Here is an 18,432-nt window from a genome sequence, read left to right as displayed (position 1 = left end):
TAAATAGTACTATAATTGATTTTTTAGTGTAAAAATATGATTTTTTGTTAAATTGAACAGTACCAGCAACGTTAAAGTTCCCTAAAAAATAACCATTTAACGTTAATTTATGATGCGGTAGAGAGTTTATAAAAAGTAAGGAATGAAAAATTGCAGTCTGACTTGATAGTAGGAGATTGATTGCTCAAGAAAAAAAACATATCAATTTCAATCCTCTACAAATTGTATGATTTAAAGGAAGTAGTATTCTTCATTGAAAAATGAACAATCATGGCTTACTCCACCAAACAATCTCCAACAACATTCTTCTCTGCTTAGGAGATATTCTCAATGACTGTGTGAGTAGTTTTCTTTTTCATCCATTTTCGGAGTCGTCGACCCTAGTCATTGCTGGAGTCGGCGGCTGTTTCTTTCTTTTTCTGGCTGCTTTCTCATTTCTATCTCTTTGTTGCTTTTGTCCCTTCCTCTCAATCTCGATCCTGTCTGTTTTTCATGATCCATAGGTGTCTCTCTTCCTGGACCATCTTCACTTCGATCCGTAGCCACTGCTAATCGTGATTCGTTGCGATTCTTTGAGTAGGTGTGTAGAGTTCCGGTGTTCACAACACCACCACCACCTTCTCTCTATCTGCCCTTATTGGCAATTTTGCTTGTGGACTTCCACGAGGCTTCATGGTTGGTTTTTTCCAATTTGTGAATGCGATCGAATAGCTGTTCTTGGCTGGAAGTTGCGATTGGCAAGGAGATACGTTGATGTGAAGGCTGTTGCAGCAATAGTTGATATCTCGGGTTTCTCTTCGTTTTTGTTTAGTCTGGGCTCAACTCTTGTTTGGGCCTCTGTTGTTAGTTTGATAGGTCCAATTTTGTTTGTAAATTTATGTCTTTGGTGTATTTTACCAAAGCCGAAGGGTAATGCAAATTTTGCCTATAAATTTAATAGTTTAACCTTTATCAGGACCGTAAGTTTTCTTGATAATATTTATTGTTTTGATTCATTTTATTTTTTAGCACTTATTTCTCCTTTTTTCTTGCGAAAAATTTGTCATGCCATATGGTATGCATAAGTAGCTTGTAGACGGCTGACAAATCACAAGAAAGGACCTCTTGCCTCTTGTTCGTTGTCTAGCTCTAGAGAGAGAGAGATGGAGTACTCAAGTGATAGTGATCTCTCTGAGCCCATGTTAGTTCCCAAAACATCTTCATTACAGCAGATAGTAAGCTCGGAACTGGAAGACACACTGAACAACACTGACCTCTCAAACTTCCAGCGTCTCCGAACGGCCACGTGGCTCGAGACGAAGATCCTGTATCGCCTGGCAGCTCCGGCGGTGGTGGTTTACTTGCTCAACAATGTTATATCCATGTCCACCCAAATCTTCTGTGGTCATCTTGGCAATCTTGAACTTGCTGCCTCATCTCTTGGCAACACCGGGATTCAAGTTTTCGCCTATGGCCTCATGGTACAAAATAATTTAACTTACCCTGTTAACACTAATTTGATTTTCGGAGCACGAAGTTGATTGGTAAAGTTCTGTTGTCAGATATGTTTCATGGTGTGTTATTGTTAATTACCTCATGCATGTTTAAAATTAATTCATTAACTGGATTAATGATTCAGATTTACAATCTGTCAACATAACATATATCATATTGTCTTCGGTCATGAATCAGATATACAAGTAACATGTGTTTTTAGTGCAGCTTGGTATGGGTAGTGCAGTGGAAACTCTATGTGGTCAAGCCTATGGAGCACATAAATATGAAATGCTGGGCATATACATGCAGAGATCAACAATCCTCCTCGTGGCAACTGGGATCCCACTTATGATAGTTTACATATTCTCCAAGCCCCTCTTGCTAGCCCTAGGTGAATCAGCCTCCATCTCAGCCGCAGCTGCGGTTTTCGTATACGGTCTGATCCCTCAAATATTTGCCTACGCTTGCAATTTCCCCATACAAAAATTCCTCCAAGCCCAGAGCATAGTGTTCCCTAGTGCCTACATCTCAGCAGGTGCACTCGTGGTGCACATAGTGTTAAGCTGGGTGGTGGTGTACAAACTGGATTGGGGTTTGCTGGGTGCGGCGTTGATGCTGAGTTTTTCATGGTGGATTATAGTGGTGGCACAGTTTGTGTACATTGTTTGGACTCCAAGGTGCAAGCGTACATGGAGAGGTTTTAGCATTAGGGCATTTTCCGGTCTTTGGAGATTTTTGAAATTGTCTGCAGCATCGGCCGTAATGTTATGCCTTGAGACTTGGTATTATCAAATTATAGTTTTGATTGCTGGGTTGCTTCAAGATGCTGAAATTGCCTTGGACTCCCTCTCTATCTGGTAAGCACCAAATTAAGAAAATTGGCCAAATTAATCACTTTTACAAATCCATAATTGTTGTAATGATCAATTTTTTAATGTCTTTAATCTAATAATTATGCCATCATATTTTTATCACTATGTTATTGATATTTAATTACTAATCATTTTCTGTGTGACCAAAATTAGCATATTAATAGCGAATTAAGCTAAAACAAAGAAAATAATTAGTAGAATCTGGTTTGGTATTGCTGTTGCTTTGAAAAAAAAACTATTTTTGCTGTGCTGTGAGAATAAGCTCATTTTTTGCTGCTTCACATTTTCAGCTTTTTTCACCCCCAAAACTGTGAAAATAAGTTGTTTTTAAGTGTTTACCATACATCTTTTTTAGTTCAACTTTTTTTTATATCTATTTTTATAAAAGTAACTAAGTACCAAACCTGTAATTAAATAATAACGATTTGCCATATAAACAAAAAGTCAAAACAAAGAAGTCAATCAGTAGTGGTCTGGTCCTACCACTGGAAAGGTTCACCATCGTTCGCTCGTTCCAACTCTGCATAATTAGAACCACCCAAAAAACCTAAAACAAAAAAACAAATTAAATCCTATAATATTTGCGTACATGTACATATGCATGCATGCCATGTGGACCTTAGGCTGGTAGTTGCGACAACCAGTCAATTTGTGTTCTGACCAATGTCAATTTTGCAGCTGTTTTTTTTCTTTTTTTTCCTTTTCTTTCAATGGAATTGTTTAAATAATGCAGCATGACCATAACTGGATGGGTGTTCATGGTTTCTGTGGGGTTCAATGCTGCTGCAAGGTGAGTTAACTTACATAATTATTTGGCGACTGCTTAATTATTTACTTAAACTAACACAACCCTAAACTATAATCCCCCTGACTTATTTTTGCAGTGTGAGGGTCGGGAATGAGCTTGGGGCTGGGCATCCAAAAGCGGCTGCATTTGCAGTTGTGATGGTAACTTCAAGCTCCTTCCTCATCTCGGTGGTCTGTGCCATAATTGTACTTGCATTGCGAGATGTCATAAGTTACATTTTCACTGAGGGGGAAACAGTCTCTAATGCAGTCTCAGAACTTTCTCCTTATCTTGCAATATCTATCATTCTTAATGGTATTCAACCTGTTTTGTCAGGTAAGTGAAATTTTACGTTAAATATATTGGAAATAATTTTTGTACCTTCGTTTTCTTCTTCTACACTTCTCCCTTTGTTTATACATTTTAATTACTAATTAACTTATTTAACCAAACAAAATAAAGTACAAGAATCCTTTTGTCTCCCCCTGAGACCTACTCCAATTCTTGAAGTAAAACTCAAATTTTATATTCTAAACTTACCCCAACTTGCTTCAATCCTGAGGGTAAATATGAGTTAAAACCTAAAACTCATTTTTGAGACAAATTTAGATCAGGATTCTTCCCGAGTTAGTGAGGCTGGCCTATTTTTTTAGTTATATATTACAAAATCATTGAATCCAACTGGTAACATCTAATTTGATCAAATCTAATGGTAAAAAAAAAATCGATCAAATCTAATGGTAAAAAAAAAATCTAACGGTTCAAATTTAAATCCAACAGTTGAAGGAATTAAAAAAATTATTTTATGTGTTTTGTAGTGTTCCACGAGTTTCATGGTGTTAGTTTAATGATTTTTTAATATATATTAGAATCTAAATATTTTTAGGTTAAAATGTTTTAAAAAATTAAATTAAAATAGTCTACATAATTTTTTTTAAAGTTTTTAAGAAAAAAAATTATCCAAAATTCATTCTTTAATAACCGTGGGCTAAAAATTTAACCCAGAAAAGTTGGAGGAGAAAAATTATTTTTGAGTTAAAATTTAAATTTTCTAAATTAAAAATTTTAAATTTTAATTCAAGGATTGAAGATGATTTGGAGGAAGGTGGTAAGACTTATAAATTAAAGAATGATGTCAAGAAGATAAAAATAATGAGAGATGACTCTACGAGACAAAAAGTCATTAGTGGGCAGATTCCTTGTACACAGACAATATGAATGGAAAATGAATAATATTATTTTAATTTCTTACACACCTTTATTTAATCATGGTCGAAGTTCAATAAGCATCATGCTGAATCATATTTTGTTTAACTTATTCAATCTGATGACTAGGAACAAAGAGATGTGAGAAATTAAAAAGAGTGAAAATCATTTCCCCAGTAGAATATTAGATTTATCACCTTAATGTTGTGATGTTTTACAATAAACTGTGTGGCTGCTTAATTACTTAAATTAACTGCTATCTACACACTCATTTTAATCTCTCACATACTCTTTTAATTTTTTTGTTATTGATCTTCTTCAATTCATTTGTTTTTATAGTCAAAACATTGAAAAAAATGTGTGAAAAATGAAAATAAGTGTGAATAGCACTAACCTTGATTCCTAATTTTAATTAATTTTTTTATACGTGGTCCTAATTTTAGTTACTTTTTTTTATTCTCCTATCATACGTGGTCCTAATTTTAGTTAATTATTTTATTCTCCTATCATTTTTCGTTGGAACCAAAATCCGCCTTTTCTTTTTGGCCCTTTTTGATGTGATACTTCATTTATGGGTAAACATAAAGGGGTGGCTGTTGGGTGTGGATGGCAAGCATTTGTAGCATATGTTAACGTGGGATGCTACTACATCGTTGGCATTCCATTGGGTTGCCTTCTTGGCTTCAAGTTCGACTTTGGAGCTCAGGTATTTCAACTTTTAATGTCATTTTTTTCTTTACATTTCTCTCCTATTGTAGTTGTTGTAATTGCAATTTATTTCTTTTTTTTCAGGGAATATGGGGTGGGATGATAGGAGGTACTTTTATACAGACTGTTATCTTAATTTGGGTCACAGTTCGGACTGATTGGAACAAAGAGGTTAGCTTAATTAAAAATAATTAAACATCCTTAGTTTTATTGTCAATTAAACAAACCATATTATATATACTTCATGCATGCATGCAGAGGGATTTGTTCATGCACATATTATATAACAGTCAAATTGTTTTCCAGGTTGAAAAGGTAAGGAATCGTTTGGACAATTGGGAAGACACAAAGGAGCGTTCTCATGAGGATCTTCCGATTAATTAGAGCATTTCGAGCCAACATGATCCTCTCCGGATCCTTTTGGTGAGGATCTTGATAATTTGTAAATCGTGTATATTCATCGTATATTGTCTAGATAATTTTTGTCAAATACTGTTTGTGTTTAATTTTAAATAAAAAATATTTAAAATAATTTTTTATCACACGATATACGATGAACATACAAGATTGACGGATCCCCAAGATCCTCACAAAGAAGATCTAGATTCCATCTCGAGATGTTAAATTTACATTGTCAAATTTGATTTGATGGTTGGCAATTGGCATGACAATTTGAAACTAGAAGTTAAATTTTCTTCTTTTCTTCTTCCAAAGGACGAGTCAAGTTATTTTGAGTGCAGATATTACAACACTGGTGTCTTATTTTCCTATCCATTATTTAATAAAAATATTAATAACGAAGACTTTTAAACCCCTATTTAATTAATCACTAAAATTTAAAAAAAAACTAATAAATATTGGTGGTGGGTGTGGAGCCAAAAATAATCACAAGGCGACACGTGGATTTTTGACAAAAAAAACAAAACTACCCTTGAGGTATACCGGGATTCTTACGAGCAAGCAGCATGCAATTATCCCTCAACCAAGTCAAAAGTGCCCAAAATAGGTATCAACTTAAAACCTAATTTATTCATATATTTCCCATTTCATTATTTAGCTAATCAATTAGCTAAATAATATACTTATTCCTTTCATATTTCCTAAAATCATAATAATTGACTAATTAAGGGATTAATTACCTAATCAATCCCTTAATTATCAATTGAAACACCCATCCAAACCTAAAACTACTAAAATGGCCGGCCAATCCCATCAAGAAAAGTAAACCATCTTATTCTCCACATTTTCCACTATTTTCCCTTTTTAATTACCCTAATTAACTAGCCAATTAATTCCAAAAACCACCAAAACATTCATTTTATGTTTAATAGCCAAATAAATTGGCTAATTAAACCTAAATCAAACACAAAAACCCTAGCCACCTCCTATCCCTATAAATATACTCTCATTCTCACCAAAAAAGCCAATTCCAACACTTTGGCAAAAATCCCAAAATTCTCTAAACACTATTTCTCTCTAAATTCTAACTTTGGCATCGGAGGTTCTTCGGCCAAAGCCCCCCCCCCCCCAATTCATCGTGGGCGCGTGAGACTCTTGGCCTTAACCTAAGGTGTTAATTGTTTTGTAGGTGCAAAATTGTCCAAGATCAAGGGGGAAGAAATTTGCATCCACAAATTGGTGCTTTCATTGAGAGTTGAAATCCATACTCGTAGAAGACTCTTGCACAAAAAGGTTTTTTCTTTATTTTCTAGTCCATTTGAATATTTTCATAAGTTCTTATTATTAGAATTTTTTACTTGCAAAGGTTCTTTGATAAAACGTATAAGCAAAATATAATGGCTAGAAATTTAGAAAATTCCACGAGTGAAAATTCTAATGTTCAAGAAATGGGATTGCGGAGATCCGTGAGGCTAAATGCGACAATAAGTGGAGCACCACCACCACCACGAGTTTTCACCATGGGAACCACCACGGTGGTTACCTCGGTAGCCACCCGTGACGAGGTCCATGGTGCCTTCACCACGGCTCGAGCCGTGCCATCCAAGGCTCATGATACCAAGGCCACAACCCAAGTCGTGCCATCCAAGTTTGCACGGGCCCGGGCCCAAGCCTCGCATTCGCTTGCATCACATTCTAAGCAGTCTGCTCCCGCCAAGCAACCTGCTCTCGCGGCCCACCCTGCTCCCGCCAAGCAACCTGCTCTTGCGGCCCAACCTGCTCTTGCCAAACAGCCTACTCTCATGACCCAGCCTGCTCCCGACGAGCAGCCCACTCCCGCGGCCCAGCCTGCTCCTGCCAAGCAGCCTGCTCTCGTGACCCAGCCTGCTCTCGTGACCCAGCCTGCTCCCGACGAGCAGCCCACTCCCGTGGCCCAGCCTGCTTCCGTCGAGCAGCCTACTCCCGTGGCCCAACCTGCTCCTCCCAAGCAGCCTGTTCTCGTGACCCAGCCTGCTCCCGACGAGCAGCCCACTCCCGTGGCCCAGCCAGCTCCAGTCGAGCAGCCCACTCTCACGGCCCAGCCTGCTCTCGTGGCTTTCCAAGCAGCCCAAGTCGACCCAAGACTATCTCAACCATCCGGACCTACCATCGAGCCGGGGGCATTCTCACCATATTTTTTCGCAGATTTGACATTTCTTAACTCAAATCTCGCGCCTGGAGTCTACCACCCTTCCACTGCCCAATGAGGTGCATTCCTTCCAAGTTCTTCCAATCCAAATGGCGAGCAACACTTGTCTCAACAAGTCATAGAGTTGATGAGCGCCCTTGCACAACAGACAACCTTGGTGAATCAACTTTTGAAACCCATCGGGATCCAATGTGCCCCGGACGAGGTATCCCGAAGTAGGACAAGGGCAGACAGACCTTTCCAGCAGTGTCCCGGCAAGCAGCCACTCGACCAGCCACGAGCCGAACGTTTGGCAGTGTACATTCCCGTCTTAGCGCGCGAAGGAGCATACACTCTCGACTAGGGCCACAGATGAGCATACATTCACGGTTGGGGTCATACTCCGATAGTCAACATGAGCAACCTTCCGGGCAAAGTGTCCATTCGCGGCTAAGCCCACAAGAAGCATCATGCACCTCACATCAGAGTAGGCAGCACGACGGACGGAGAGAAGCAGTCACTCAATCCCGCTCAAGTTCAACCAGCAGCCTGCGAAGAACTCGCTCGCCTGCTAGGAACGCACCACATGTACTGCATCCGCGACATAGACGAGCCAAACACATGGAAGAGTAGCCTAGACCAGCAAGTCATGGCTGGGGGCAGCCGAGAGCTCCGCTACCCCAACAAAGGCAAATTCAGGAAGAAGTAGAGAGACTATTGACCAAGCGATTGCATGATTTCCAACGCAACGAGGTCACCGACGAGGCACTACGATGGAACATGACCAACATAAGCAGGTCACCCTTCACGGACAAGATCGAGCAGGCAGAGCCTCCACGCGAGTTCAGCATGCCACATTTCACATATTTCAAAGGGGTTGAAGACCCGGAGATACACTTAAAGCGCTACCGAACCGCAATGATCCTTTATCGAAACAACGATGATCTCATGTGCAAGATATTCGCCACCACTCTACAAGGCGAGGCGCAAGATTGGTTCTACACCCTGCCGCCACAATCCATCCAGAATTTTTACCAACTTTCTTTGGTTTTCACCAAAGAATATTCATCTTATCGCTCGATCAAAAAGAAGTCTGACCATTTGTTCGACGTCAAGAAAAACCTAAAGGAATCGTTTCGCGACTATGTGAGGAGGTTCAAAGTAGAGAAGGCAAAAATAGTCGGATGCAACGACTCGATAGCTAGAGTAACCTTCCAAAAAGGACTTCCAGCAGACCACCCGCTATTCGAAAAATTGATCATGAAAGAAGATCTAACTCTGGCAGACTCTTTTACTTTGTCAGAGAAGCATGCACTTTGGGATGAGGCTCGCCAATGCACATTCAAGGACTTGAAGAAGTACCCGACATCACCTCCCTAGAAGCAGCGGAGGACTTATTCGCATGTTTGACGGTATCTAAAGTAGCAATAAGCTCTCCCATCATGTGAGAAGAGATAGGGGCCCGACTACTTGTATTCTACAGTTCAAAAGCTCTCATCGATGCTATTAAAAATTCAAAAGCTAACTTTGGCGATAATTGTTGTAACCCAAAAGCTTAAGTTTTACCTTTAAACGCAAGCAGTCATCATCATGACGCACTATTCTACCGAATCCAAACCGGCGACAATAAAGGCGTAGAACCTGGCAGATGCAAAGTTTTCTGACGAACGCAACAACTCGGCCCAACGACGTCCCGAAGGCAGCCGAGCACACTTTAGCCACACCTGCTCCCTCAGTGGAGATTTCTGGCGTTTGCATGTCGACGACGCATCCAACTACGAAGGCTTGTGAGTAGTCGTGATTCTTGCCACCCTAGACGTTTCAATGCTCAAGCAGGCGATCACTCTAAGCTTTAAAGCATCTAACAACGAAGCAGAGTACGAAGTCCCACTAGCAGGCCTTCGAATGACAAAAGACTTGGTGGTGAAAAAGCTTTCAATTCATTCCGAGTCCTAGCTAATCACCAGCCAGACTACTAGGGGCAAATGCATGATGATCGTGGCAACCGACTACTTCACCAATAAGAAAATAAAATGGCCAGACGAACTCCAAGGATGTCTATGGGCATATCGCACAACCAAAAGACGAGCAATCAAAAGGAGATGGCCATAAGCTTAGATCTGGCAGAAGAGAGGCACGAACAAACTATCATTGGCATCGCAGCCTACCAGCATCAGCTCCTCTCCAGCTACAACAAAAGGGCCAAGATCTGACAGTTCCAGCCTGGAGATCTGGTCATAAGAAAAACCTTCATCACTGCCAGCAGAAAAGGCTCCAAAAATATGGATCCCATTTGGGAAAGTCCGTACAAGATCAGCAGAGTAGGTGGCAAGAACAATTACACCCTCGCCATCATAAAACGACAAAAATATCGAAAAACAGTGGAACGCCTACAATATGAGAAAGTACCATGTGTGACCTCTCGCTACATCAAAGCCCGAAGACTCAAGCAGCTCGACGGGCACTACCTCACTAGTCGAGGATTATCCAGTTGTTATGCAGTTCTTACCTTACATCTAAGTTCTCGTTCGTTTAACTCGTTTTTCAATGAGGAATTCAGAAGTAATCACGACTTGGCTTGGCTGCATGCTTACAACAACTGATCACTCATGCACTTCAAAAGAAGACTGCGCCCTTCTTAGGGACTTACCGCAGGAATTGCGCCCCCCCCCCGAGGGACCAACCATGCTCTCCAGTGCGAGAGGGTAAACTAATTGCTCTCTAACGCGAGAGGGTAAACCAATTTCCCGACACCCACATTGGTCAGCTCTCCAAGAACGGGAGGATAAACTCTACACTCCGAATATCCAGACGTGGATGAGCCGGGCTGCCCTAGTATAACTAGATGCACGATGGCTTACGTCGGGATTCCTAGAAGTAGCCGCAATGGTCTTTTTCAAGGCTTAGCTAACTGAAGGATTTTGGGTCTCTTGGCCTAATCCGTGGGGAACCGGGCCCTAGAGACGGAGAGGGCACATTACGCAGTACATCCGATAGACGGCTGCCCTGGAATCCTAAAGCTGCTACCGAGTGCACTAAGGTAGCCTACGGATTCCAGAATACTACTTACGGCTTGCCCTTCGAGCAGTAAAGTCGCACTAGACTTATACAACCGCACATTCTTGTGAAAGGTTAAACAAGCTAGCACGCATATACGAAGTTTTATCCACTGCCGACATGCTACATAGTCAATAAGCTTCACCTCTGCCAAGCGCGGAACAACCTACACCAAGTCCTAAAGTGTTGTGATACTTGCTGCGTAACCTACAGAATTGGAGAAAGTCAAGGTTAACAGCCTTGTGGTTACGCAGTCTTGTCTGCTTCTGTAAGTAAGGCATCCGGCTGCCAACCCAATGGCTAACAACTTTGTAAAGTTCTACACCAACACCTATGGCTACATAGGCTACGCGGGCTTGTCTGCTTATAAAAAAGTAGCATGCCTACCACTGGTCTATCAAGTCTAAAGGTTAGGGCATGAACAAAAGAAGCGAAGATGAAGAAAAGCGAAGGAAAACATGTTTATAAACAACTAGCAAAGGCCGAAGGAGTTCAAGCAAAACAAGAGCTACAAGGAAAAACAAAGAAAATCTTAAAGGCTACCTAGATGACTACACTTTAGCAGCCTGGACATCCCACGACTATTCCGTCGCCACACCTTCAGCAGCCGCGAAGCTCTTAGCAGCGGCATCACCCCCGACTGCTCCAGCCTGGGCACCAACTTCTCCAACTACTTCACCAATACCAACATGGACGCGCTGCAGCTCATCCACTTCTTTCTTCAAATTTTCGTTGATCTTCAGTACACCTTGAAGTTCCAACACTTGGGGTTCAAGCCTATCGACGATTCTCTTGAAGTGGATCACTTGATTATAAGCAGCAATCAACTTTTCATCATTTGCATAAGCAGCGAAATAAGTCTTTGGTTTTTTCTCAGCCGGCATCTCTTGAGCAGGCAGGAAATATCCCTTTTCCCACCTTCACTTGCAGCAGGATCCACAACAGTGATTGGACGAACCAATGCATCCGCCTTGATCCTATTCACCTCTTATTTTGGGAGCAGCCCACGTTTCTCTTGATGAAGAGAGTTAAAGTAGCTAACACCATTCGTGGTACCCAGTAGGGGAGTTCAACCCAACATTCCAGCAGCCCATGAGACCCACAATCTCCTCATTTCTCTCAATCGCTAGCCTGGTCCGAGTCAGGTCCAAGAGCCCAAAGGACATGAGCCATGCGGCTCGCCTAGAATTGCGCCTCAACGCCACAATCCGCGACCCCAGCCGCACAAGCTGCCCTTGGCTCAAGCCAAGCCAAGCTGCCCAAGCAGTGGTCCCTGCCACGACATCTCCTCGGCCCATGCCGAGCCAACTTCTGGCCCCTGCCAGCCGACGTGCCGGACCACCCCGACGGTTGCCCTGCAATATCACTATCCAAGAAGAAGGCAAGAAAAATTAAATTTTTCTTACATCAGTGCGGCACAGAGAAGACGAAGAAATCAACGAAAGACGGTCCTTTGCACGGGCAAGATGTAGAAGATTGCTAGAGGAGGGGGAACAAATATCCTCTAACTTTCTCTCTCTTGTTGGGTAGAATAAATCGCTCTCCAAAGTTGATTTAATAACCCACTTAAGGTGGACTTAAATAGGCTTTGAGAGAAATTTATTTCCCTTTCCTAGAAGGATCTAATTTCCATTTAAAGAGAGAATCAACATCAAAATAGGAAGCAGTCTTAAGTTTCCTAAAGCAAGAAAATCTCTACACCTGTTGCCCTTTCCTACAAGCAACCCAACAGGTGTGGGGGCATTTGTTGAGCCAAAAATAATCACAAGGCGACACGTGGATTTTTGACAAAAAAAGAAAAAACTACCCTTGAGGTATACCGGGATTCCTACGCGCAAGCAGCAAACAATTATCCCTCAACCAAGTCAAAAGTGCCCAAAATAGGTATCAACTTAAAACCTAATTTATTCATATATTTCCCATTTCATTATTTAGCTAATCAATTAGCTAAATAATATACTTATTCCTTTCATATTTCCTAAAATCATAATAATTGACTAATTAAGGGATTAATTACCTAATCAATCCCTTAATTATCAATTGAAACACCCATCCAAACCTAAAACTACTAAAATGGCCGGCCAATCCCATCAAGAAAAGTAAACCACCTTATTCTCCACCTTTTCCACTATTTTCCCTTTTTAATTACCCTAATTAACTAGCCAATTAATTCCAAAAACCACCAAAACATTCATTTTATGTTTAATAGCCAAATAAATTGGCTAATTAAACCTAAATCAAACACAAAAACCCTAGCCACCTCCTATCCCTATAAATATACTCTCATTCTCACCAAAAAAAGCCAATTCCAATACTTTGGCAAAAATCCCAAAATTCTCTAAACACTCTTTCTCTCTAAATTCTAACTTTGGCATCGGAGGTTCTTCGGCCAAAGCCCCCCCCATTCATCGTGGCCGTGTGAGGCTCTTGGCCTTAACCTAAGGTGTTAATTGTTTTGTAGGTGCAAAATTGTCCAAGATCAAGGGGGAAGAAATTTGCATCCACAGTGGGGTGTGTGACATTTGGGTCGGAGAGAGGCTGGGAAAGATTTGGGCTACAATCGACATAAAGGTTGGAGGAAGGAATTGGTGTGTAAGGCGAGAAACTTCAACATATGAGAAAGATACTGGGTGGTGAAATCTGAGACTTTTACAGAAAGGATGAAAAGTGGTTAGGAATTCAGGGTCTTTGAAGGGAGTTCTGATGATGTTCGTCCTATAATTGCCAAAAAATTCGCTGACAACACTGTAGAATAATTTGTTAATTTTTGTTTCAAGGTCATGCGGAGAACACACTAACACATTTTCTGATAATGTATGTTAGTTGTGGAATTGTGCTGCTATTTATTTCTTGAGAAGTCTGTAAACATTTGTATTATATAGGCGTATAATTTTCCTTCAAGTGACATTTGCGATGGGTGGTTGTGTAATTCATGTTATAATCATATTCTTTTTTGTTTAAAAAAATAAAAATTTAAACAAAATATATTAAGGTTATTTTGAAAATAATGGTGGTAGAGAAATAACATTTTACTTTTTTAATTTTTTATGGTGGGTATGATTATCATGTGAATGGAAAAATATAACACTAAGATAATATAATAGCACTCATTATTTTCTTTATTATATATTGTGGGATTTTCTGTTACAAAAATTATGAAAAATAATTTTGCACATTCGTTTTCTCCTTACATACCTCCTTTTGTTCATGCACTTTAATTATTTAACCCAACAAATTAAGTTACGAAAAATCATTTCCCTATGAACATACATGCAAACACTTGTATAAAATAAACTTTTACAAATTAAACCACAGCTTTACCTATCCGGTCAACAACTCAACATGTTAAAAATTGAATTCGAATTTTCTACTCTCTCATTTTTTTTTCTTCCCTTTACTCTTCTCCAATTTAAATGTTCATTATTAAATCACGTCAATATTTTGTATTGATTTTTTTATATAAAGAAAAAGACAAAAAAAAAAAAATTTAAAGAAAAGCTCCTGGTGTTGTTCACTTTAACGAAAAATCATATTTTTACATTAAAAAGTCAATCATGATACTATTCACTTTACCCTTTATTTTGTTATTTTCATTAAAAATCAAAATTTTCAAACATTTTTCATTAGTTTTCTTAAAAAAAAAAATAAAAGAAAAGAGAAAAGAGAATCCTACATGTAAAAAAGTGTTGAAAACCCATCAGAGCCACGTTGTACTGATTTGCATATGAATTGTTGATTAATGAACTTGATTGAGAGAATCTGGACTACAACAATTGACTAATATTCTGTCGGTTTATGGTAATCAATTTACATTAGTTCGGGTACTTATTTATTTCTCTCTCTGAAGGAATAATGTCAATTAAGATAAAAATCTTGTCCTGTGTGCGAAAAAGACAAATAAATAAAGGTAATAATGTCAATTAAGATTAAAATAATGAGGCAGATCGATGGCTCTACGATAAAATTTGGTCAAAATGACAGATAATGCAAAAGATTGTAAAATATTATATTTATCACCTAAATTTTGTGAGATTTACAATAAACTGTGGCTGCTTAATTACTTAATTGATTTGATGATATGGATCTTTTCCTACTACTCAACACCGTATGCGATAGGTTAGTAGTTGATGAACATCAAAATCGTACGTGATCGTGATTAAATTCAATTTTTGTTCTCCTATCTTTTACCGTTGGAACCAAAATCTGTCTTTTGCTTTAATTTGTCCCTTTTTGATTTGATATATTCATTTTTGGTTTGAAAAAGAGAATTTTAACAAAAAACTTCATGTACTGTTCATTTTAACAAAAAACTATATTTTTGCACTAAATAATCAATCATGGTACTATTCACTTTACCCTTTATTTTGTTTTTATCGTTAAAACTCAAAGTTTTAAAGCCTTTTTTCATTAGTTTTCTTTTAAAAAAAAGGGGTGGCCTGATGAACATCAAAATCGTACGGCTATGCTGTAAAAAAGAAAAAAAAGGTCTGGGAAGGCGTCAATTCCACCTTAGGTAAAACTCATTTATTGAAGAAATTTGTTGTCTTTTTATCCTATTTGACACTTTTGACATTTTACTTGAATATAGTCTTAGACCAGTTTTACTTGCTATGCATGGAAAATTATTGTATTTGTAATGTGTTGATTGATTAATAAGTTTCCTTACATGGGGACAATTTTTCATTAATTAATTTCACTGGGTGGATTGAGTAACATCCAAACGCAACAATCACATATCATAGTTACTCACCAAAAATATAAGCAAATATGTGTCGTACTAGCCCAAGACCAAGAGTCGGACAGATGATCCTTGCCAGATCCTCTTTGTGAGGATTTCGGATATCCTTAAATCATATTCATTCATTATACATTGTACGGTCAGAAATCATTGCAAATTTTTTAAAATTGAATATAAACAATACTTGATGAAAACTAATCGTATGATTTATGATGAACGGATATGATTAGAGGATCCCTAGGATCCTCACTCCAAGAGTCATATACAAAATTACAAATGATGGTTGATAAATCATAAATGGTATTTTAATTATCCATGAAAAAAGGGTTGGACCTGGATCCAAATTTTGAAGATTGTATATCCGAAAAATAAAATGTTGAGCAATTATTCAAATATGATTTGCATGCGTTTAACAAAAGGCCCAAACAGTATAAAGATTTCAATTTAGAATTATTGTCACGCCCCCGGACCCGGGATCAAAGGAACCTCACGTCGGGCCAGCAAGTAAAAGTATAATAAAACTAAAAACGTAAAATAAGAACTTCTCTTATACAAGTAAACTACTACAAAATCCTTACAAAGTGGACATGGGAAAGAAGTAGGGGGAAAAGAAAAGAATAGTATTAATATAATGATGATGATGTTGAAAAGATAAAAGGATCATGGTGATGTTCGTAGAAAATTAAGAAAGAAGGCCGGCTGAAAATGGGGAAAAGGGTGGGGAGGTGTGATGATGATGGGTAATAAAATAATGAAATATAGGATGATTGATTTGTTTAGTGTGGTAGGAATTGGATCCTCTCTCATGAGCAAGAGATCAGGATCCTACTGATCTAATAACACGGAATATTAGATTTTGATTTAACAGCTACAAATATGAGGTCATTCTAAAAGTTATAATAATTACAGTCGTTGGATTTTGATCCAAAGGCCGGTGTTAGTGGGTCAGCAGGATTCTGATCTCCTGCTCAGGAAATGATCCAATTCCAATGTGGTAGGCACTGGTTCTTAAAGTTGAAATGGATCCAGCTTTCATAATTTGAAAAATACGGGTTCTCACAATTACGATCTGGTGACACATGTTTTTTACACTTATTTTATAAGGCTCATTTCATAGGAGGCAGATTGTCTGCCCTCCTGTTATGGTGTCCTTCCCATCCCCTCCTATTTGTGCGGTCACGGTTAAGTCACGTCAACATTTTATATTGATTTTTTTATAGAGATAATAAGACAAAAAACAATAGGAATATACAATGTTGACGTGGCTTAACTGTGATCGCACAAATAGGAATGGATGAGAAGGGCACATGGCAGACAATCTGCCTTCCATTTCATAATGTATTTAACCGATGACCTAATATATCTTGTGTTTGATCCTCTAATACAATAAAAGAAAAACTTGTGTGGGGCTCAACGTGCCACTAGACAATGCCTAATGGCACTACAACTCAATAAAATTTGACGCGTGGTTAAATTTAACTACAATTTCCTATTTACATAATAAAAAAATTATTTCCAACATTAAAACAAATAAAACAAAAACACTCACCCAGACTTCCTGCACCGGAAAAACCTGGGAGATAAAGTTTCAGTTTCTTAAGTAAGGGGTGCTTGTTGCATTCACCATGGTCCTCCAATTTATGTGTTAAATCTCCCTTGTTTTTAAAGAACTGAAATACCACCACTTTATATTTTCTCTCAATGGTTTAATTGGAATATATTTTATAGACTTTGGTCATGTAAAATGATTACATATAGTTGAATCCAAATTCGACTTATTTTGTTTTTTTTTTTTCAATGATGAACCATTTTTGCAAATACAAAATGTTTCTCCTTTATTGTTCAAAGAATTTAGCTAACCATGATAGGAAAATCTAAGAGAATGGAAAATATAAAGCTTATTCCTTGGAAGTTTAGTAAAACGATACCGACACGTACGGTTGAATTCTCGGATGATGGAGGAGTGCTCCGGTTGGGTGATTGGAGTCTACTTTTAATTTTACTAATCTTTATAATATGTTTTCAGTTTTTATGTAATTATGAAATATTTAAAAGGTAACATAACTTTGAAGTCATAATTAAAATTCTTACCACATGTTAAATGTTTATTAAGTTTAATGACATGTTGAGTCCGCACAAAATTTTCTTATATAATAGGCTTCTTTTAAAGAAATTAGAAATGGAACTTTAACGAAAAGCACCCGGTACTGTTCATTTTAACGAAAAACCACATTTTTACACTAAAAAGTCAATCCTGGTACTATTCACTTTACCCTTTATTTTGTCTTTATCATTAAAACTCAAAATTTTCAAATCATTTTCATTAGTTTTCCTAATTTGAAAGGGAATTGAGCTCGATTAAAGTGCTTATCATATCAGGCTTTTGATACAAATCGAATTTAATGACAATGACAGGGCTGGGGTCTTTTGGTTGTTGCCTGTCATGACTGATTCTTCCTTATCAACGAATCATGTAATAAGTGAAATAAATTTACTTAATTATGAGCGAAATATATCTCTAATTGCAATTACTATTACGCTCTGAATAATTGTAATGGGTTCAACCCACAAATTGCGTACTCTTTTTCTTGTCGTGACGGCTCCAGGACCACGACCCTTAAGAAATTTACCATCAATCTTTTCTACTATTTGTACGACGTGTGACGCTATCACATTTCAAATCTCAAACTTTTTTATAAAACTTGGTTGTAGACAAAGTCTCACTTCCTGTGCCCTCCTGTTGTTTTGTGTGATCACGGTTAAGCCATATTAATATTTTATATTTTTTTTTTTATAAAGATAATAAGACAAAAAAAAATAGTAATATAAAATATTGACGTGGCTTAACCATAATCACACAAACAGGAGGTCAAGAGAAGTGGGAGGGTAGAGAATGTCTCTGTAGACAAAAGAAACGTATGTGCTTGCCAAAAAAAAAAGAAACGTATGTGATGATTGCAATTTATTTAGGTAAAATAGCTAAATCACATTGAGCATGTCCATGCTAGTGGTGTCCTGCACC

At 38.3% G+C, this 18,432-nt stretch overlaps 1 protein-coding gene and 1 long non-coding RNA gene across 3 annotated transcripts; both read left to right on the top strand.

Annotated features, from left to right (window-relative positions):
• The first annotated feature begins 200 nt into the window (after nt 1-200).
• On the top strand, nt 201-592 carry LOC139195841 (uncharacterized). Its single transcript, XR_011580891.1, has 2 exons — nt 201-338; nt 504-592. It is a non-coding gene; the product is annotated as an uncharacterized lncRNA (long non-coding RNA).
• A 473-nt stretch (nt 593-1,065) lies between these two features.
• On the top strand, nt 1,066-5,798 carry LOC103410126 (protein DETOXIFICATION 40-like). 2 transcript variants are annotated; one of them, XM_070821567.1, is made up of 7 exons: nt 1,067-1,460; nt 1,702-2,333; nt 3,082-3,138; nt 3,233-3,471; nt 4,929-5,047; nt 5,134-5,220; nt 5,356-5,798. In XM_070821567.1, the coding sequence occupies exons 1-7, from the start codon at nt 1,143-1,145 to the stop codon at nt 5,431-5,433; spliced, it is 1,530 nt and encodes a 509-aa protein (XP_070677668.1). In that variant the 5' UTR covers nt 1,067-1,142; the 3' UTR covers nt 5,434-5,798. The 2 variants fall into 2 exon arrangements, with proteins under 2 accessions (XP_070677669.1, XP_070677668.1); XM_070821568.1 differs by lacking the exon at nt 5,134-5,220 and having other exon boundaries at nt 1,066-1,460; nt 5,356-5,581.
• Nucleotides 5,799-18,432: the final 12,634 nt, after the last annotated feature.

The sequence above is a fragment of the Malus domestica genome, chromosome 05 (assembly GCF_042453785.1).
Source record: "Malus domestica chromosome 05, GDT2T_hap1".
Classification (NCBI taxonomy): Eukaryota; Viridiplantae; Streptophyta; class Magnoliopsida; order Rosales; family Rosaceae; genus Malus; species Malus domestica.
This window is presented reverse-complemented; position numbering and strand designations above follow the sequence as displayed.